Genomic DNA, 22749 nt, shown 5'->3' with positions numbered 1-22749 from the left:
TAGGATTTTCTTTGGGTGTCGATATCGTTTTATTTTTACTTGTGCTATTTTATTGGGAGATAAATAGGAATGTATAACATGGCAAATGATTAATTGATTAATGATTCTGATTGTTGTTATTTTTTTTTTATTTTTTTAATCTCATCAAGAATTTTACACCTTTTGAGGAATAAACTTTCATATATTATGAAACAGAAGTAAAAATACTAAAAATGGCAGAATTCTGTACGAATACACTGGAAAAAATATAGAGAAAAAATAAAACAAGTATATTTTGATTGATTTTATTAAAAAACGTAATTATTCAACAAATCTTCGGGTTTAACAAATATGTAACATATGCGTTACAAATACATTAAAAAACCCTTTTATATACACATATTTTTGGTATAAACAGTTTTTTTTAATTTAAATTGTTTTTCCCAAATGTTCGATAGTTCATCTTACTTTATTTTGAGTAAATAATTATTATTAAAATGTTCTCAGAACTAACACTTATTTATATTGAGAAATCCATCAAATATTTCACAACATTGATAATGGTATCTTTACATATGTTGTGATGGCACTTTTCTTCTGGTTAGACCAACAGTTGCAGAATTTTCTTGGGTATCATTTTATTTTATAGCAGTTGAGCTTTTTGATTGGGACAATCCATTACCTAGAGAGAAATAGGAATGTATAACATAGTAAATCATTAAAGATGTATAAAATGTTTTTTAATTGTTGTTCTTTTTTAAAGATATAACAACAAAAGTATTTTTTAATATATTAAATATATTTTGTAAATTTTACAAAATATTTTAATGAGTTTTGTTGATTATTAATTTGTACAGTAGAGATATAATTAATGTCGTTATCTGTCCTCAATCGACCTTCTTTCAGGACTTATTGATTGACCGGTAACAGCTAAAATATCAGGAATCCGTTTTAGAATTTCGCAGTATTGCCTGAAAACATTTCGCAATATAAAATTACGTTTTACCGTTTCTACGTTACCAGTACCTTTCATTTAGCATTGAAGGAACGTCTGGAAGTGAATACCTTTCCCTTGGTCTAGACAAATGGTATCTGCTCGTGCTGGTTTTCGTTTGCCTGGGAACCATTGATGAAGGTACCATCGAGAGCATCGAATACTCTCGCTAAAAAAATCGGTCGAGTATATCATAACTCTTCGAAATGTACGGAAATAATTACCTTTTTCTTCCTAGAACGAGCTGTTTGAATTTTTGGTAGGTTTTCATTAATGGAATCTCTTTCTGAAAAAAAGGCGTTCAGTCAAAAGCAGAGAAAATATTTCGAAAAAATATTTTACAAAGTATATAGTGTTGATTTTATTTAGATAATCAGATTGGAAGATTATCTAGCAGGTGTACCACAAAGTGCTGTCTTTGGACTTCATATCAGTAATACACCTAAATATTGTTTTCTTTATTTATTTATTATATTGTTACGAGTCGTTGCTGACTAATCTACAATTTAGCTTTAGAATAACCTAAATTTTGTGTATTAACACTGCTATTTTTTTCTATTAAATGCACCTCACTATACTATACTACACAAGATCAAATGATTTGATTCTTTTGAGTATGTGTCCTGTTCTGATGTTATCCAAGAGTTGTAGTACTTCTATATTGACATGAGAATGGAGTCTCTCCTCATTTCTCCTTGCAATTTTCTTGATTTCTTAAGTGACAGTCGGTATCTGAATGCCTCGGTGAATGTAATACGTCCTGTAGTATCTGGATGTACCTGCGATACTTATCTGGACCTTTTTTTGGAAGACTTGTATTGTATTTATATTCCTTTTCGCGAATTATCCACATAATCGAATTCCTATGTCCATATAGGTTTCAATACTTGCTTGTTTAATACCAATTTATTATGTACTCATAATTGCGATTTTCTTCCAATTAACCAATATATTTTCCTATATTTTAACTCCAGTTCATTCTTTTTTACATGTTCCTTCCAGCCAAGTTTTGCATCAAGATTCATTCCGAGATACTTAGCGTTGTTGCTATATAGAATGAAAGTATTATTTGTTATTATTAGTGCTTGTTGTAGTCTGATTATACGTAAACTACACATGCCCAGATTTTGTTTCCTTAATTTTTATTTTCCAGGTTTGGGATTTATATTGTCATCTGCTTGTTGTTATTTTCGGTGGCTTCGTTACTATTATATCCGACAGCAAGAATGGCAATATCATCAGCAAATGTAGCTATCGTGATATTTTCCACTTGTGATATATGTGTAGACTACGTAAATAATTGGCTCCAATACACTTATCTGTGATACACCTGCTTTAGCTTCTTTTACTGTAGAATTCTTTTAACACTCTGGCTATAATATAAGATTGAAGAACAGAACCATATGAGACTCAAAAAAAATGTGGTGGTTGCTTGGACCACAATCAGAATTATTATTTCACAGTCATTTGTTTTTATATAAACGTATTTCGAAACCAGAGTGAAACAAGGGTGCGCAATTATGGGTTTGCATAAATAAATCCAAGATGATCCAAATTTACCAAAACAAAATTGCTCAGAACATTTTGCTCAGAATTGCTTGATGTGCTATAATTATTCGACAATAGTGCACTTACTTGAAGATTGAAGAGATCAAACTTTTTTACCTAGTATTGTTTACTTAGGCGTGAAAATTGGGCCGTGCTTTAAACTTATGTGGAGTGCACCAGAAGAGTACGCCCATCAAATGTTAACTAGGTTTAAGATATTGGATCTAGACTTTAAGAACAATATTAAAAAAAATTAGTTATATAAAAGTAAATAACTAGTTGTGATATCTGTGTCATGTGCTTTTTAAATTTAAATAAAATCACTGTTCACCATATTCATAATTGTATAAAATATTGGTCAAGATATCGCAAAAGATATATTTTTAAAAATAAATATGATCTGTCGCAATGTAAATTAGTGATCAGTTTATATGAATAGAATGTTACGCTTTTTTGCGTACTCATTAATAATGAGATAATCAAGATTTTAATCAAGTCTATGACCGCAAATGTAAGTATACGTTCTTGAAATTTGAGTTATCTATCTGTGTTATATGTATGTATGTATGTATGTCACATATAACCTTTTATATACGTTAGGTAGTTGAATTAATTAAATTCAGTATCAATATAAATAATTTGAAAAATCCACAAATTTTAATTAGACCTATAATATTATACAATATGGGGGTTGTTATTTATATATTAATCCTCGTCAATACTAAGTTACCCTATTTGACGTTTTCAATTGGAAATCTGATCTTTTTCTCTGATCTTCTCGGTGAAAATGTAGAGTTAATTCGTAATCACTTTTGTGTTATGGTTTCTTATTCTCTTCCCTCATTATGTGCACCAACTTTCTTCAATTTTTTGGCGATGGAGTCCCTTCATGCAGTTGCAGTTGTTGTGGCAGAAGACATTGATGTTCTGCGCAAAATTATGTTGCAATATCATCATATACTTTACCATCATCCTTGGCCATTAGCAAGACGGATAAGATATTTCATGAAGTTAAGATATGATGTGCGTGCAAAAGTCACTTTTATTATTCTCTTAGCATTCCATAATCTGCCCAATGGGTAATAAGTATTTGATGAGATTTATGATATACTATGATATGTAGAAGGTCCCTTCAATAAGTGATCTCCTGTACATATTTATAAATAATTATTACACCTAATTTAATTATTATTCTGTTATTCTAAAACTTAATGTTTTTATTAATCAAGTCGGATGATAGTAAACGTTTTCACCTACGCTTTACTGATATCGCGCATATTTAAATGTTTGGCGAGTGCATTCGGATACACTGACACTCTCTGAGTACTTCATCATGCTCATTATGGTTTCCAGAGGGTTATCGTAAATTAGGTTGTTACTGGCATAATATAGGGCATCAACGATGGCACTTAGCACTTTATATTGGAATATCTGATGTTGGACTTGCTAGTGGTACCCCATAGTTCGATATCATAGGTCCATATGGGCCTAAGAATTGACTTACATAACAGTCTTGTTATCCAAAGATAATTTAGAGTAACGCTCTGTGATGCAATATATCTAGTTCAGTTTAAGTTGTTTATGCTTTTCATTACATGTTTCTTCCATTTTAAGCATCGGTAAAGATGCATTGCTAGATATTTAACATTATCTGTTTGCGGGAGTTCATGATTACACCCGAGGATAAGTCCTTCTACGTAGGATCAACCAGGTGAGTAGTTTTGTCTCATTCGCCTTGATACGCCATGTTTTCAACCAGAAATGTGTGGGAGTTTGTTGAGGTAGAGTTGAAGGCTCCTTGTAGCTGACATTGGATATTGGAATATCGTCGTATCGTCAGCATATGTTGCTACAGTAGTGATGTTTGAGGTCGGTACATCAGCTGTATACGAGAGATATAACAATGGGCCAAAGACACCGCCCTACAGAAGACCTGAATATAATATATTGGATGTAGTTCGGTGTATTCGTCACCCTGTTTCACAATAAAATGTCTGTCTGTGAGATATGACTTTAGTAGTTGAAAGTATGGATCAGGCAGGAGATTTTTCAATTTAACTTGAAATCCAGTGTGCCACACCCTATCAAAATCTTGAGATATATCGAGGAATGCATCCGAGATATATTTTTTTGCGTTTAAATTTTTATTTATTTGATTGACTAATCTGTGAACTGCTATATGGTTCCGTGTTTGTTACGGAAACCAAATTGATGACCTGGAATAATATTTATGTCTTCTGTGATTACTTTGAGCCTTTTAGCGTAGAGTTTCTAGAAAACCTTGGATATCACAGGTAACAGGCTTACAGGACGATAGGGGCAAAAGTCATGATAATCAATACAAAAGCCATTTTCGCGTTATTAAATGATTGCTGCAAGAAAGCTTGTTTTATCATTAAATTAGTTTCTTTTTGTAGTGACAACTTCAAAATCTTTCTTACAAAGAGCTTACTGAACGGAAAAATATCACAAATTCCATCTACAGATTGCAAAAATTTCATTCTATTTAAAAACACGTTTATATCGCCCTTATTCCGAAAAAAAGGAGAGAAATCAGCTCCCTCCAATTATAGATCAATCCAACTTTTGTGCTCATTATTAGAAATGACTGAAAGAGCAATCAACCTACAAAATGCTTATGTTATATCAGGAGATACCGAGACCAATATAGAGCTCTAGAATGCGCCAGTGACTTCAATGTCCAAGTAATTCGGAGGCTCCAAAATAAGATGCTGAAGTGTATTGCGAATGCGCCTTGGTATGTACGCGTTTATGACTTCCATTGCAATCTAGAAATTGATATGGTTACTGGCACCATCAGAAGATTTGCCGACTCGCATCAAAGACGACTCCAGAAGCACGTCAACACAATAACAGTTTAAAGCGTTCAGACTTCTAAATGTGAATAAAATCATTAGACGTCTCAAACGGAAAAAACCTTTGGATTTTGTAAATGTTCGAGCACTAGGTGATTCAGAGGATAATATATTAGTTGTAGTTGTTTGTTAATAGCTTGTTATATTAAAGTTAATTGTTACTTGTATTATTAGATTTGATTATTAAATTTTTAAAAGGACATTCGACCCGTCTGGAGTTCTACAGGGTTCCCCACTCGACCTGGTGTTGATTAATATCTATATGGCTGATATATTTATAAATAATGAGATTTTATATGAATACATTTCTATATTTTTTGTCTAAAAATGTTCCTTCCATTTACAAACAAAATACAACCGTTTTATTAGTCTGAATATTTTTGGAACCACCCTCGTATGTGAGTTTAATATTTATGTTGTGATATAACGTGACGAGTGGGTGATATCTACTTAATTCGTTATAAAACATCGAACCTACTTAACCCATCAATACCATAATTTACTTTATATTTCTTTATTCTAATTAAATTTCTTGTTCATCCAGTGATTGCTTAAATCGTAAATAAAAGTAAAAGTAGTACTGAAATATCAGCGGTGGGCTATTATTTAATAACCTGACTGATTGTAGTAACTAATATCAATTTAAATTAAACTATTGTTGTTTCAAAATTTCGACATTTTCCTCGGAAATTACAACTGTTTATTATTTATGAAGAAATATATATTGCGCATGTTATTTTTGTATGGTTCACTGATAATAAGAACTGAAATAAATAAAACTCATATCGATGATGAAGACGTTCATACTCACTTCTAAATCTCCTCTCTAATGCTTCAAGTTGCCGCATGTTTGGAATGTTTCTGTCTTGCAAGTTTTCCTCTCCTAACCCTGAGTCGGAATAATGTCGATTTCCTGAGTGTTTATGCTTGTATATGTGAGGAAACTTTAACCTCATCTCCACATCTGGTGCAGTTTGACCATAGCTGTTTGATCCGCTTATAGTTACTGACCATTTCCCTGATATACAAACAGAAATCATAAGTAAATTGATCAGATAATAAAGATATAAGTTTAAATATATTTTAATTGGTCTCAAAGTTTAAATTTGTAAAATATCAGAGGACTGAAATAACTAAAACTTGATTTATTTATATTTATTTCTGTTGGGGTATTTCAGCAACCATATTAATTAATTATGTTCAGGATTTTCATGAATAAATTGTGGAAATTAAGTTGACTTAACATTTAATTTAATTAATAAGATATAAGAAGGAATTAAGTGTGATATTTACACTGTTTGACGATTTTGGAAAGAAATATAAATTGCAATTTTGCTACTTGTTAAAATGCTTAATTATATTCCAGAAAGAAATATATATAAAATGCACTGCATTAATGCTTTTTAGTTGTAACAAAGTTGCTGTTAAAAATCACTTTCTTATTATAATTTTTTATTGGAATTTATGATTAATTCGTTCAATGACCTCACATCAAAAAAAAAAACATCCCAAGAACAACAGTTATTCAGAATGAAGGAAGAAACTAATAAAAAGAACTATTGAAAAATCTTTAGTGAACTTTTGCTTTAATCACAAAAAGATATGTGATTTTTTCATAAAATTTTTAGCAACTATGAAAAATTATTTATCTTTATAACTATATATTAAGAACCACTACTATATGAAACGAAACCAAACAAATTCTTACAATATAAATATTGCAAGACTTATATAAATATTTTGGGAAAATAACAATAGAATATTGTTTTATTAGCTGGCAAGCTATGAATAACCTTTTTCAATATATGACAATGATAAGACATGTTGTGTTTTTTAAATTTTAATGCTGAGCCCATTTTCACACACTCTTAAATTTGTTGGATATTGATCATACTTACATTATTTTGATAGTTTTCATTTTTAAAAGTTTAGAAAATAAATTAATATAGGAATATTGAATAAAATTATATCAAAATTATTTATTAAAAGGATTAACATTTATTAAAAATGACAGGAAAGTATTTTAATTCGTTAGAAAGTCAAGATATTTTACCACCTATTCTAGGTGAAAGAAAGAAACTATTATTATTATAAAAATTGAAAATGTTTCAAATAAAGAGAGCTTATTCCCATTTATTAATATTTAGTGTTATTTTTTATATATATATTTTAAAGTCTCCTTTTACTAACTATAGGTTTATCTGGACTGGGTCAAAAGTTTAACGTGGGCTCCGAACCACGGTCCTCAGCATTAAGCCTACTGATTGGTGAGTGACCAACTTTAGAAATCATCCCAGAAGATATCCGGTCTTACCCAGCCTGGTTACTGGCGTGACTGGGATCAATTTCCTTATCGGATTTTACACTGTTGCCTAGAACATTCACAAATTTTAAACAATCAAAGACATAAATCTACGACCATGCCCCAGCAGGATTCGAACCCGCGTCTAACGCAACAGTAGGAGAACCGTTCCATCGCCTTTACCACTGCGCCACCAAGCCGGCTATTTAGTGTTATTAAAAGTAAAAATCTCTGTAAATTCCTATTTCAAATTATATTATTCTGGCAATGAAAATGTTGATATTTGTTAAATATAAAGATGGCTTTAATAATTATAAAGGGATTACTCTGTTGGGTGCAGCCATGAAGATGTACGAGCATATTAGAGAAAATATTCTAAAATCAGTAATAGATAAGACACTAACAGAATCGCAGAGTGGATTGCTAAAGAGAAAATATACACATATTTAGTATAAGACAAATAGTGAAAAAAGTTCAAGCACAAAAAAGAAACGGATATATCTGGTATTCATTGATTTGGAAATGGCATTTAACAGAGCAAGAAGAAAAAAATTATGAGTTATATAAGAATAAAGAGGTGTGAGGAGTATATAAAAATGTTTCAAAGAGCTTTTCCAGATGATGTAATAATAACAACTCATAGATCAGAATACGTACAGAAAATCCATCGATATAATCCCTAAATTATATATGAAATGATATTAAAACTGAAAATGAGTGTGTTTCATTATCGTATATTGCAGGTGATAAATCTGAGTGATATATCTGATAAATCATATATATTTGAGCGGAGACAATGGATAACAATAAAGATTATATAAATACATAAATGAAGTAATGAAAATATGCAGCAGCTCAAAGAAAACCAACTGCATAATTTGTTTAGTAAGTAAAGAGTAATTTTGAAAAACAGTAATTTTGAAAACATTTTATAGCATTGATAACGATTAATCCAATAAGATATGTAACTATATGACATTTTAATTGAACCTTTTAGAAATTATTTTTATTATTGACTTTATGGACTTCAGTCTTGACCGTTTTTGTTTTAATATAAAAGGTTAGACTATTAGTTCTTGAGATGGTTTGCAGATCTTTTAAAATACAGACATATATTACTTTAATTAATATTATATAGTTTATTCAAAGTTCTTTTATACATACGTCATTAAGATGTTTAATGTATTGCCCGCCGCAATTTGTAAATTCGTTTTAGAATAGACAATATTTTCCTTCTCATTTTATTCTAGTTAAAAAGAGAATGCAAAACTCTTGAAAGTAATACTGATAAGAGTTAATATAATAGTAAGTTATATAATAATAATAAGTTTTTAGATGTACTATAATGTTAAAATAAATTATATTTGATAACATTTTTGTTAAATTATTTTATTTAGATTAAAATATTGTTGTATGTCAAAGCCAAACTGAACTAAAACTCAGAGATGATGCGACAACATTGCGACGTTTTGACGTCACAAATTTAGGTGACGTATGTACAAAATAATTTTGGATACACTATATATCAAATATATTTCTGATCTTATGTTGAAAATATTGTTAAAAAAAGTTTTAGTAGCATAAAATATCATTTAGAATTTTTCGAATATTGATCACTAGTCACTAGTTGCTATAAATATAATACTTAAATAATATAAATAATAAAAAATTCAAAATAATTTTAAACAAACGTTATAAAAATTGTTTATGGAATGAAAAATTTCAAAAAATGATTGTAAAAATATTACCTGAGCTTTTATCCTCGTGTTCTGAGTATTTTAATTTTGAATCTCTTCTCCTATGATAACTACCAAATTTTTTGAACTGGCCGTTGAACATTTCTTGAGCACGTTGTTCATCGCCACTCGAATACAATGAAATATCATTACTTTCAGTCGTTGTCAAATGTTTAGGCACATTAGACCTAATGGATTGTCTTAAACGTTCCACATTATGTCTTAACATATTAACTTCCTTTCTATCTTCATTTAATTCAAGAGATTTCTTGCCTAAATAAAATCATATGATGCGATATAACTTAAGACTATGAATAGAGTGCGAACTATAATGGATTCCTTAATAGTGCGTGAGAATTACAATTTTTGAAAATGTTTAGAAAGATTTATACCTTCGTCAGAGGTGCTTTCTGGTGTTCCCATGTCCTTATGCATATTGTAGAATGTTACCCAACCTTTAGGGATAGAGGACATACTCTTTTTCCCTATTAATCTACCCTGTAATTTGGTTTCTTTCTCATCTTTTGAACCGTTTACGTTTATATTGTTATTAATATTAACGTTATTGTTATTGTGTCCTTCTGAAGTTACTCGCGATCTTGTAGTAACTTCTTCGGGGGTAACAGTAATGCTTTTCGGATGTTCACGATTCGTTTTAGTGATATTCGCATTTCGTTGATCGGATTCACGTAGGGGTGACTCTAAATCATGATTCAAAGTGTCGATCAATATATTCGCTATTAACTGATCAAATTTCGGATCGGGCACGTTATCGAAATCCAAATAAACCGGTTTATTTAGTTTTTTACTTGTTGCCACTGTCTGACTGACCGGTACTGGGATTTTCGATTTTTGATTTTTCTCGTGTAACGAACACTCGACTATTTCTAATATCTCAATTTTCTTACCGGAATCTTCTGGAGGGCTTCTCTCGTATATTTTTCTGGGTTCAGGAGACCAGTCTGGTTTTTTATTTTGTTCGTATAACCCAGAATGGACAAGATTGCTCTTTATTGCTTTAGAATCTCTTTTTTTATTCGAACTATCTTTCCTCGACTCTTTCGATGAATTTTTCAACGACTCTATGCTAGGTAGGATGGGTTTTATACGCTTCTTCGGCTTGTAGCTTTGAAAATTCAAGGCGCTTTTTATTTCACTGATGCTATCAGCTGCCTTGAATGAGCTCCTGAGTTGTCTTAACTTCTCCTCTCTTTTTTGTTGTCTCTCGTTTAATTTTTCCCGTACTCTATCCGGGAGAAGTTCAGAAACAGCTCGCACCTCCTTCTTATCGACTTCAATGGGTATATAAAAAGTGGAAGACTTTTTCGGCGTTATGCTTTTCCGTCCTTCTGGTAGAAGCTGCGTGATGTCAGTGGAATTTCGTCGACTTTTAACCAGTCCTCTAGGCGAATTGAAATCTTCTAAGCTATCAGCGAAACTACCGGTATCTGATTCTTCTTTATCCAATTCGCTCGTATTCACTTCCATTGATGAAGTTCGTGGTATAGCGGAAAATCTCGGTACAGCCGGTGGACTACTCTCGCTAGGTTTCCCGTATGAGCTCCCACTTCTAACGTTACTGATAATGAACTTCTCGATTCTAGCTTTCTCCGACGAAATTTTCGGTGGTTGTGAGTTCGTGTTGAGGAAAAAACTAGGCACTTCTTGAACGATGGTTTCACTTTTATCATCACGAGTCACTGTAGCTGAATTAATACTGATACTTCCCGGTGAGAACGCATTAATATCCTTCATCACTTCCTTAAAAATCACATCTAAAGTAGCCTGACTTAGATTTACGTTGGAGATGACGTTCAAGTTCGTTACGTCTTTGGTTTGAACACCTGATTCTTGTAATGAACTAGCTGATAATCGACTGTTAGCGTCCAAAGGATTACAGTTCTCATCTTCACCAGCTTTACGGGTTGTGCTTGAGGTACCGCTTAGATTCGATATACTGTTCGTATATGCTGAGTCGGAATGTGCCGAATCCGTATACGTAACAAAACTTGACCCTGTGTATTTAACAGTGCTTTCCTTCGATACTTTTGATAAAGCACTCTTTCTCTTTGGAGAAACGGGTAATGGTTCTTCGTCATTACTGTGTTTTGAAGAGAATTTCATGAAACTGGTGTTCGGTTTCCTTCTTGGAGAGAATTCCCATTTGTTTTTAGGTAAATGCTCCGGACTGGAATGTGTGGAATTCAACGATTGCGTCGAGGAAAGTTTGCGAGATGAATGCTGCCATTCTTGGAAGCTGCCGGACAGTTTCGATTTGCTACTATTCCCCCAGAGGCGTCTCAATAACGTCGATTTCCTCATCAGGTTGCTGTCTTTCTTCCGGTTCAAATTTGGATCGCTAGAATATTCCAATTCGCTTCCCCAGTGGTATGATTTGGATTCCTGAGAATTGAGCTTTTCTTGTGCTAAAAGGTGCCTAAAATGACAAAAAAGTTTAAGATTAAAAATAAAGGTTTTCGAATAAAATGTATATAATCAAAAATTTATAGGTATATAAAAATTAGTCACATATTCAGTGACGAAAAATATCAAATACTGTCTCCCAAATAACATATTATTGATGTGAATCATAATTATTATGAATCATAATTGTTTTATTTTGATCTCATTGATAATAAATTTATCAAATTAGCTAAGTTCGATAAAAAATTATTGTTGCTAAGAAAATTTAATGTTGGGATCTTGAATATGTTCTTGTTGATTATAGATAGTGTTACATAGATTGAAAACTATCAGAAAATTGCAGTGATGATGATTTTAATGCTGAACTTCAAATGAGAATAAAATGATAATGAGATACTCGAAGCAATGATGGAAATAAACTATTGATTTAAATTGATTAATTTCTTATTGAAAAGATTGAAATGTCAAGAAAAACAAGTCAGGTAATCTGTGAAACAGTATGAGTTTAAATAGTTAAGATTTTTTTTTCGACCTGAAGTTGTAGTGAGTAGTGATGAACAAAAATATTAGGAACGTGTTTTTATTAGTTTTTAAATGAATGATTAATTTTGCGAAAAAGAGCGAGAAAACTTATCAAGGTTCTAATATAACTGAAATAATATGATTAATGAAATAAGATTTCTAACCAAATGACATTTTATGCGTTGGATCATGTATCAATTAGTTTTATTATTTACTTCATTGATCTAAGTTTTGTAAAGGTTTGTTTGTAAAATAATTGTAAAGAAAGATCATATATACTTATATTTGATGCTCTGAAATTGTTGCAGTTCGGAAAATAATTTTACTTAAGATACTTTTGTTATAATGTTTAATGGTATAGTAATTTAAACTTATCAATATTTTGTCAATTATTTAAGCATAATGGAAATTCGATTTATTTAAATACAATAGATTATTAGTTCTTATTTTAATTAATATCAATATTAAATATATTTCTGATCTTATGTTGAAAATATTTTTAAAATTAGTTTTTAGTAGCATAACATATCATTTATAAATTAATCTCTTCACAGTGAGATATGAGAAACATGATTAACTTAATAAATCACGATCGAATTTCGATCACTTGTTGCTTTAAATACGATAGTTAAATAATATACATAATAAGGAATGCGGACAAATATTTAAAATAATATATATGTAGGATATATTTTTTTGTAAGGTGCAATAGATTGTTCAACATAGTCACGGAGCATCATCTCCTCTTCAACAATCAAAATAATTCATTCATTATAAGAACAGAACCAAAATTTCATGATTCCAATGATTTTGAATTGAGAGACTGAATCAAAACAAGATGTGATTTGATGCGTGTTAGGAGTGATGCAGGCTCAGATTTTGGGTTTCAGAGCCAATTTGTGTTCAGAAATAGCCCAAGAAAATGTTAGCGTATTTTTTTTGGGAATGCAAAAGCTATTTTGTTTGTAGATTATCTCCAAATTGGTAAAACAATTGTAATAACAAACTCGGACTATTATTATAATATTTTGGGCTAATTAAATGCAAATCACAAATACCAATGAAGTAAAATACGATTTGTTTCGTCATCCATCTTATTCGCCAGATCTAGTTCACTGTGATTTTTATCGATTTTCTTGCTTAGAAAACCTTTTCGAAGGAAAATATTTTTATTAAAAGAATAAAACTGTTTCTGTTCATTTTCGATCCATTTCTGAGGATCTGTAATATATATATATATATATATATATATATATATATATATATATATATATATATATATATATATATATATATATATATATATATAAACACGATATAATAAAAGCGCTAAAATAATTTAAACAGAATTTTAATTAGCCGGACTTACTTTCTCATTATAGTTTCCGGGACGCTTAATCTTCTTCGTTGGAGAACAGGAAAGAAAGTTTCTTTCGGGATGATTTTTTTCGGGCTACTTTCCATTTCTCGCTCAATATCTCTGTAACTAAGACCAACATTAACGTCAACGAATAAACTAAAACGATACTGATAATTATATATCTTAGGTTATACTTAATACCTACTTAAAATGTCATAATAAAGTTAATTTTTTCCCAATAACTGTATACAATCGGTTACGATTAGATATAAAGTATAAGTAAGGTAAATATGTACGTAAGGCGAGTTATTTGAAATATTTATAGTTCTAGTTAAGTAGCTATTGATGTAAAGGGTGTACAGAATTTTAAGATGGAATAAGTACAAATAAATTATGGGGAATAAAATCTGTAATTCATAAAATCAAATTTCGATTTTGTACACTAAGGAATAACGCAGTGGACAGTTGAAAAATGTTCGATAGCCTATAACTCGGTAACTATAGAGATAATTCAGTTTGGTGAACGTTTTCGCAATCAGCATGCCGATTTAGTGTGTGAATTTGAACAAAGTCCGTAATTCGTAAGACCAATTTTCGATTTTATCGAATAAGGAAAAACGCAGCAACCAGTGGAAATATGTAAATGTTGGATAGCCTATAACTTGAAAAGTATAAGAGATAAATTAATTTGGTATATCGAATAATACTTAGTGTGTGAATTTGAACAAAATCCGTTCTTCATAAGACCAATTTTCGATTTTATTGAATAAGAAAAAACGCAGCAACCAGTGGAAATATGTAAATGTTGGATAGCCTATAACTTGAAAAGTATAAGAGATAAATTAATTTGGTATATCGAATAATACTTAGTGTGTGAATTTGAACAAAATCCGTTCTTCATAAGACCAATTTTCGATTTTATTGAATAAGAAAAAACGCAGCAACCAGTGGAAATATGTAAATGTTGGATAGCCTATAACTTGAATAGTATAAGAGATAAATTAATTTGGTATATCGAATAATATTAGTGTGTGAATTTGAACAAAATCCGTTCTTCATAAGACCAATTTTCGATTTTATGGAGTAAGAAAAAACGCAGCGAACAGTTAGAATATGTAAATTTTACATAGCCTCTAACTCCGAAACTATAAGAGATAATTCAATCTGGCAAACGATTACGTAATCAGCATATCGAATAATACTTAGTGTGTGAATTTGAACAAAATCCGTTATTCATAAGACCAATTTTCGATTTTATGGAGTAAGAAAAAACGCAGCGAACAGTTAAAATATGTAAATATTACATAGCCTCTAACTCTGAAACTATAAGAGATAACTAAGGAATAACGCTGTGGACAGTTGAAATATGTAAATGTTCGATAACCCATAACACGGAATATATAGGACATAATTCAATATTTTGAATAAATTTTTATGATATTAACTGCATTAAACGAACTTGTGAAACAATGGAACCTTCTTGCCATGGCAATTCATCGTTTTTCAAAGTGTTTTTGAAATCATCAATCGATCATTCCATTAAACCACAAAGCATACATATAAGTTTTTTTCAATTTGGGGATGTTTCAAGATACAAGGGATGGTCAAAATAATATGAACATCTGACATATACACAATATTTATTAATTAATAAGGTGTTTGGCCGCCATTTGCTATTGAAACAGCTGCCATTCCTCGCTGAATAGGTTCGTAGGATGATTGATGTTATCCTATTCTACTGCCAAAACATTCATCAATTTCTTCAATGATGTTAGAGATGGAAAATACACACTCTTTGCTCTAAAGCTCTGCTTAACGGTTCAATTATGTTAAGGCCTGGCGATTCAGCTAGATAGGGAAGATAAAATTCTGATACTCATCAAACCAAGACTGAACCTATTTGGCTGTTTGTATGAGCGCATTATCATCTTGGAATATGACAGTATTTGGCAGCAATATGATAGTTATTCATTCAGCTAGAATTTCATCATTGGAGGTTGTCGAGATATTCATTTCCAGTAATCGGGCCAGTAGACCAGCTCAATACCATGACATGACACATTATTTCAGCCTAGCTTCGGTTTCCGTTATAAAGGGTTTCACATTTGCGGCCCTTCTATGAATATTGGCATTGTGAAGCTTCCACCGTACTGTTTTTGCCCAAAACTGTTTTGTACTGTTGCTCGGTAAACAATTGTTGTTTGTTGACAATACTTGTTTTCTTGCTAACCGAGAACCAATGATTTGTCCCCTTTCGAATTTCGAAACATCACATATTTTACCAAACGCTTGTTTTAACCGTCATAATACAAAGCGTATAATACACTGTAATAACAGGTCAATTGATCAAGTCCCCGGCCTGCCATAGTAAAATATATTTTTTTGGCAAAATTTTTTTTTTATTCAACATAATTCCCTTCAAGGGTGATACATTGATTATAGCGACCTTCCAACTTTTCGGTACCATTTTTATAGTACAATTTGTCCTTTGCTTCAAAATAGGCCTCAGTTTCGGCGATCACCTCTTCGTTCGACGAAAATTTCTTGTTGATTTTTCTGGGGCAGTGTCCGGAAACTCGACATCAAGCCAAGTTTTTGCTTCAACTGTATTTTTTCCTTTCACAAAGTAATATTTTGTCAACAAGCGAAATTCCTTTTTATCAATTTTTTTTTTCACAATAATAAAATTTGCTTCACTCTAAATGCTATAATTCACAAACTAATGATCCGACGGTTTCCAAATTTATACACGCATCTTTTGATGGTTAGGGCTAACTAAAAAACATGGATTTAATCCCAGTAGCGGCATCTATGTGTCAGGCCGGGGACTTCAATTGACCTGTTATAGCATACAAAATTTGGCAGGTAAACTGAGTAATACATAAGCATCACAATATTTATACTGAAACAGTATTGCCAACATACAACAAGATATAATATATTGATATAGTGTGTTTGTTTATGGTCTATATTTGAAATTGAAAAATACCTCTATACGCAATATGCGATGTTCCTGTGGATTCCTATTATCATTTATAGAAAACGTAGAGCGATAACATTCCTATTGTTCATCGAATAATTACTGTAATGAATGATTATGTCGATCATGAAATGGGCATAACAATTCTCCAATAAAAACCATGATTTTTAAAATAAATCTGAGCAATTGATTACTACGTCAAGAACAATATTATTAATTTAAAATTCGGACCGTCTCATTTTTATTTTTTTTTAAATAAAGTCCATTATATAACATATCATATGATTGGATTATTCATTCATCGGTTGAATTATTACGATACCTACGTTTCTTCAATCAAATCCATTCAATTAAATAAGCCTAATCAATTGATATTGTTTAGTACTTTCTCTCGTGATGAAATGATATAGTTTTGTTTGTTTCCGTATGTTTTTTTTGTAACAGATAGCTATATATAGGTATACATTTCGCTGACTTTTTATATAACAAAAAGGTTCTACGTATTATAGAAAAAAAAGTAATAAAATAAAAATTTCATGTAATATAGAAATCACAGCAGGAAAATGCCCGTATATACGTCGAAAACATTTTCTTTCTCAATTTCACTTCATATTATTTTCTCATCGTTTATAAATGTTATATTATATTGTTTTTATCTTCAAAAAAATAGTATCACTGTGTTTCTCATGAAAAAGTCTTCAATTTATCAAGTATATATATATATATATATATATATATATATATATATATATATATATATATATATATATATATATATATATGTAGACATTTCAGTCTGTTCCCGTTGGGCTTGTATAATTGAATAAGCGGTTAGTTTTAATTAGCGAGACAAAGGCGAGATCTAAGTTAATTAAGTTTTCAGGTTTTTTGATCGCTGTCTTATAATTTTATTTTGGTTAATAGATTTATTATCTTACGCTGATGCCCTTTGTTATGAGTTCTTTATTAATTGCTATGAAATTAGTTTACCTGCATCATAAGTAATTTTGAGGGTTTTTTTGGTTAAAAGATTTGACTTTATTATTTTTCAAAATATTGCTCATCAAAATGCTCTTTTGGCTATTGGGAGAAATGGCTTTTCGATATTTTCCTAAGAATAGTAATACTGTTCAGCAAGATCACATGGAATCAATGATCGAATGATCTGGATCTCGTCCATTATCTACCATACACGTGAGTTTCATTAATTTTTTGTGACTTTAGACTTTTTGAAAAATTCTCAAATACATTTTTATACGCAACAGACTCTCGATAACGTAAAGACACAATATTAAAACATTGTGTTTAACTCAAATATTCGTCAATTCGTTAAAAAAGGCAGATTAAAATTGTAGATTATTTTTCTTCTTAATAAAATATAATTATCGCTATTGAAATACTTGTTTAGTTTGTTATAAATATATGTTCACCTTAACGAGCGTCTGCTATGTTTTGTACTCCATAGCACGTTGATTAAGAATATGGCTCGCGTTTTGAATTATCTTTTTAGTTTCAGAGGAATAGGGTTTTAAATTTTGACATTTAATAAAAAACACTACATTTTCGCACTTCTTCGTTATTTACGCAAAAACTGTAATAGATCGGAAGTTGTGGTTTTCACTATAAGATTCACCGTTCTTTTCTACTACCACGTTAGCTTTATTCATTTTGTACGATTTCTGTCTTTTTGAAAAATTTTAAAAAATTTAAATTCAAATATAAATGTGGCTAATTTTCACATCTTTTGTACTCCAAAGCCCACAAATTAAGCTGTAATTAATCTGGCTTATGGTTAACATTGGTGCTAATAAGTGATTCCTTTGCTTGGACGAATAATCATCATCGTTTTGATAGATTTGCTACCTAGAGTTGAAACCAGTGACTTTTCAACAAAAATAAAATACGTTATGAGTAAAAAATATCATTTATATTATTTTAGCTTAACTGCTGATAAGATATGTCAAGTTTAGCGAAAGAAACCTGGAAATTACGATTGATGATATAATAATACGATAAAATTGATTTTCCTTTGAAATCAAAACATAATAAGAAATGTGTTCAATTCGAAAACGTGACAAGTTATTTAGAAAGCCTTTTGTGTGTATTTTTTCGCACATATAATAGATATATTTTTATATCAATAGAAACCATTTTCGTAAGATTGTATATTAATTTGAAGAAATTTGACTTACCTTGTGGTTTGTTCTTTCCAAGCGCTCTGTACTATAGATAATATCTCATCCAATTTAAGATGTTTCCGCTTCTTGAAGCGATTGAATAAACCTAAAGGAAATAATTAAAATGTAGAGAAAAAATAGCATTTTTCGTCAGAAAGCAAAGGAAGCCAATAAAAATGAAAACGTTTCGTGAGTAAAAATGAACTTAAGGGTCGATATTTTACCGAGTACGCTGATCTATAGCATGACCAGTGGTAGAACTACAGAACTCGGCACAAATAATTAATTGGTGAAAATTTCAGAAAAAAACAATACGTACAACTAAATAATGTTTTTCTAAAATTACTTCGACAAATCTTTTTATACGCATCAATGATTATTGTTTAAATTGTAATTCAAGTTATTTCAAGGCTAATTGATATATACAAATATATCGATTAATTTATTTTCCAATATAAAAATTTGATATTTATTTTAAATAGTATTGCTTTTTATTGGGCTTACTTTTTTAAAATAGTTACAAATATGAGTATTTTATATAATTTACACAAATATTTTAACTAATGATTGGTAAGTATTTCATTACTGTTTTTTAATTAACTACCGGATTTAAATTCATATTATTTTTTGACTCGGAATGAATCTCGTTGCAAAACTTCGCTGGAAGGAACATATAAAGAGGAAAAGAAAAGAACTGGTATTGAAATATAGGAAAATGTACTGGCTAATTGGAAGAAAATCACAATTATCAGTACATAATAAATTGCTATTATATAAGCAAATATTGAAACCTATATGGACATACGGAGTTCAATTATGGGGATGTCCTGCAAAGAGTAACATTAATAAAATACAAATTTTTCAGAACAAAGTCCTGAGAGGTATTGTGGGTGCACCCAAATACTATAGGACTGATTACCTACATCGAGACCTTCAGATACCCACAGTCAGTCAAGAAATCAAGAGAATTGCAAGGGGGCATGAGGAAAGGCTCCATTCTCATACTAATATTGAAATATTGCAACTTTTGGATACCACCAGAACAGGACACAGACTCAAAAGAACCAAACCATCTGATCTTGTGTAGTGTTGTGTAGTGAGGTGCATATATCAAAAAATTCAGCAGTGACATGTATAAACATTATTTCACCAGAGACTGAGTTAGGGCCGATGGGTCCTCCTAGTTATATATCTAGATTTAAGTTATCATAAAGACAAATTGTAGGTTAGACGGAAACGACTAGTAACAATATATTAATTAAATAATAATAAAAAATTTATTTTTTGAAAATATGTTAGAGTCCAATTAGGTTTTATCTGGAGTGGACCTACTGCTAAATATGGGCTCTGAACCACGGCCGTCGGAATTAAACCTACCGACTGGTGAGTGTCCAACTTATAAATAATCTCAGAAGACATCCGATCTTACCGAGCCTGATTACTGGTGTGAGTGAGATCATTTTCCTTGTCGGATTTTCAACTCTTACCTTTTAGATAATTACAATTATAAACAATCACAAATATCACAACAATATCCCAGCAGGATTCGCAGTATCAGAACCGCCTGTCGCCATGACCACTGCGCCAACCAAGCTGATATTGCTATTTTCCAATGATTCCCCAACATTTAATTTATTTATAAGAAAGGTACATCCATTTACATCACTTTTTAATGATGAATGATTAAATAAAAGAATCTTAAATATATGCAATTTCATAAAAAGAGAATATTTATGTTATATACGAGTTTTATTTAATTAAGGATTTACTCTATCTGATAATATTATATAATTTTGGTTATTGATAATTATTCTCTTTGCAAATTATCTGAAGAACAGTTTGTGCTTAATATAATTTTTCTTGTTGTAGGAGGATGTTATCTATAATTGCCTGACTACCTGCAGTAACAAGGCCATATCACTCATTAATATACAGGACCAATTTGGAACCGAAGTTGTGACTTGTGATAACATATGAGTCAATTCAATACAATTGTTCTTATCACAGTTATCATTTACTAGGAGGTCATTTAAAGGCAAATTTATTTTTCAATAATAACAATCACTGTGTCATGAAACATATCGATATTTTATTAAGTGTACTATTTATCATCGCGTGACCTATCAGAATTCTATTACATATATACGACAAATTTTTAAAAATTAATTAAATTAATTGTTAAAAAAAAAATCTAAAGTGGCTATTAACCTAACTTACTAACTTAACCTACTAACTATAATTTTATAAAAAAAATGTACACGCCTATGAGTCTTGTAATAAACCTGAATATATTATACCCAAAATCACTAATAATTCCCACATCATTTTACCTGAGAAATGACAAGTATTATAATTACATTGTTTCACATTATTCCGGTCATTATACATAGTTAAAAATCATTACAGTTCTTTTTAATATTTAGTTTTGAACGTATAATATAAATCGATCTTATTTTTTTCATATTATGTACTAAAAATAGTTGTTGGGTAAGAGCGAGAAGCATTAATGGAAAGTTTTATGTCAGTATGATTTGTTTGGTTTATACGTTTTTTTCCTTTGAAAACTGATACGAAATGAAACACATTGATCTATTTAATTTTTCGTGAATTGCAATCAAAATAAACGTTGATATCGGCGATATTTTATGAAAGCAAACTATTGTTTCATAATGCAACAGCTGCGGTTTACTATATGTATGTATGGAGAGTATATTCATAAATATAGATCGTATATGTGCAATATCAAGTCAATATGAATAAAAATTTAAACCTTTATTTTAAATCTTACTTTACCGCTTAATCTATCTAGAAAGCATTTTTTTTAGCATAGAAGAATTGTTATTAAAAAGCATTTAAAATAGAAAAAAAAAATAGAAAAAAATATTCGAATATCGTGTTTGCTATTTTTATAACATCCTTTTTCTAAATTAAATTTAAAAAAAAATAGAAAAATATTTTTATAAAAGTATTTGCATATTAATTTTAGTAAAAACATATCAACATCTACTCAATCTAAACAAAATTTAAACATTGATTATTAAAACAATATTCTTAAATAAATAATCGGTATAAAAATCTATGATGACCTTTGAAGATAATTATTAAAAAAAAAATAACTTCTTATAATTTATATGCAAAACTTATATATTTATAGAATTAACGCTTACCTGGAACAGTTTGTTGTAAACAACACGATGATTTCTTTCTGAAATACCGACCCAGTCTAGCTCTGGAATAGGACGAAGTGGATAGAGGGAAATCTAAACGTCTAGACGGCGCCAAACAACGCTTTTCTCGGGATAAAATACGAATGAAGAATGGGGGCGATAAAGAAAACGCACATAGAGGTTGTTCGATATCGTAGTTCTACAATAAAACCAAATTTTCTCTAAGTATGAAACTTTTTAACACTCTGTTTTATAACGAATCCACTTTTTGTTTTTATTAATTTATACTTAATTAAACAAATTGGACAAAATACCTCGTAAGAATGATTATTTTTCATTTTTTGTAAAACTGATAGAGTAAAATTTGTAAATTTCACTAACAACACATTTTTGTTTTATTAACTTGTCCTGCTCTGTTCCGTTTTCGCTATATAACAACGTATAGGTTGTTCTAAAATTTACTAAATAGAATAGCACTATAGTATCACTCCGTGCGCGACCCCAATTTTTCCTTATTTTCCTTGAAATAAAATCAATAAAACTAATAATGGACTTTCCCGGTCGTAAAATAATAATTTCGTTCTTACTTTATAAGCTGTTCGCATATATTACCTTTTAAATATATCTTCTTAGACCCTAAAAACAGTAATTTATTTAAATTAAAACTTCCTCTTATTTAATTTC

The 22749-nt window shown here is 30.3% G+C and overlaps 1 protein-coding gene and 1 long non-coding RNA gene across 3 annotated transcripts; one reads left to right on the top strand and one right to left on the bottom strand.

The window, feature by feature from the left end:
• Positions 1-479: 479 nt before the first annotated feature.
• Positions 480-22626, bottom strand: LOC143197002 (uncharacterized). 2 transcript variants are annotated; one of them, XM_076405024.1, is made up of 10 exons: positions 22380-22626; positions 22066-22264; positions 18914-19004; positions 13751-13867; positions 9828-11872; positions 9448-9708; positions 6209-6415; positions 1198-1259; positions 1006-1142; positions 480-661 (listed from the first exon to the last, which is right to left on the bottom strand). In XM_076405024.1, exons 1-10 carry the CDS (start codon positions 22401-22403, stop codon positions 658-660), a joined length of 3147 nt encoding a protein of 1048 aa, XP_076261139.1. In that variant the 5' UTR covers positions 22404-22626; the 3' UTR covers positions 480-657. The 2 variants fall into 2 exon arrangements, with proteins under 2 accessions (XP_076261139.1, XP_076261138.1); XM_076405023.1 differs by having other exon boundaries at positions 480-950; positions 22380-22623.
• LOC143197013 (uncharacterized) lies at positions 17512-21725 on the top strand. Its single transcript, XR_013005907.1, has 3 exons — positions 17512-20281; positions 20393-20545; positions 20768-21725. It is a non-coding gene; the product is annotated as an uncharacterized LOC143197013 (long non-coding RNA).
• Positions 22627-22749: the final 123 nt, after the last annotated feature.

Source organism: Rhynchophorus ferrugineus, unplaced genomic scaffold, assembly GCF_030347505.1.
Source record: "Rhynchophorus ferrugineus isolate W39M unplaced genomic scaffold, kcgeb_rfMv2 rfM5, whole genome shotgun sequence".
Classification (NCBI taxonomy): Eukaryota; Metazoa; Arthropoda; class Insecta; order Coleoptera; family Curculionidae; genus Rhynchophorus; species Rhynchophorus ferrugineus.
This window is presented reverse-complemented; position numbering and strand designations above follow the sequence as displayed.

Bases quoted from the DNA above. Each gene is read 5' to 3' on its own strand.
- LOC143197002 (XM_076405023.1), bottom strand. From the start codon at position 22,403: ATGAAAAATAATCATTCTTACGAG. The intron at 13,868-18,913 runs GTAAGTCAAATT...TGTTGGTCTTAG, and splicing joins TGGAAAGAACAAACCACAAG to TTACAGAGATATTGAGCGAG. The intron at 9,709-9,827 runs GTATAAATCTTT...GATTTTATTTAG, and splicing joins AGAAAGCACCTCTGACGAAG to GCAAGAAATCTCTTGAATTA.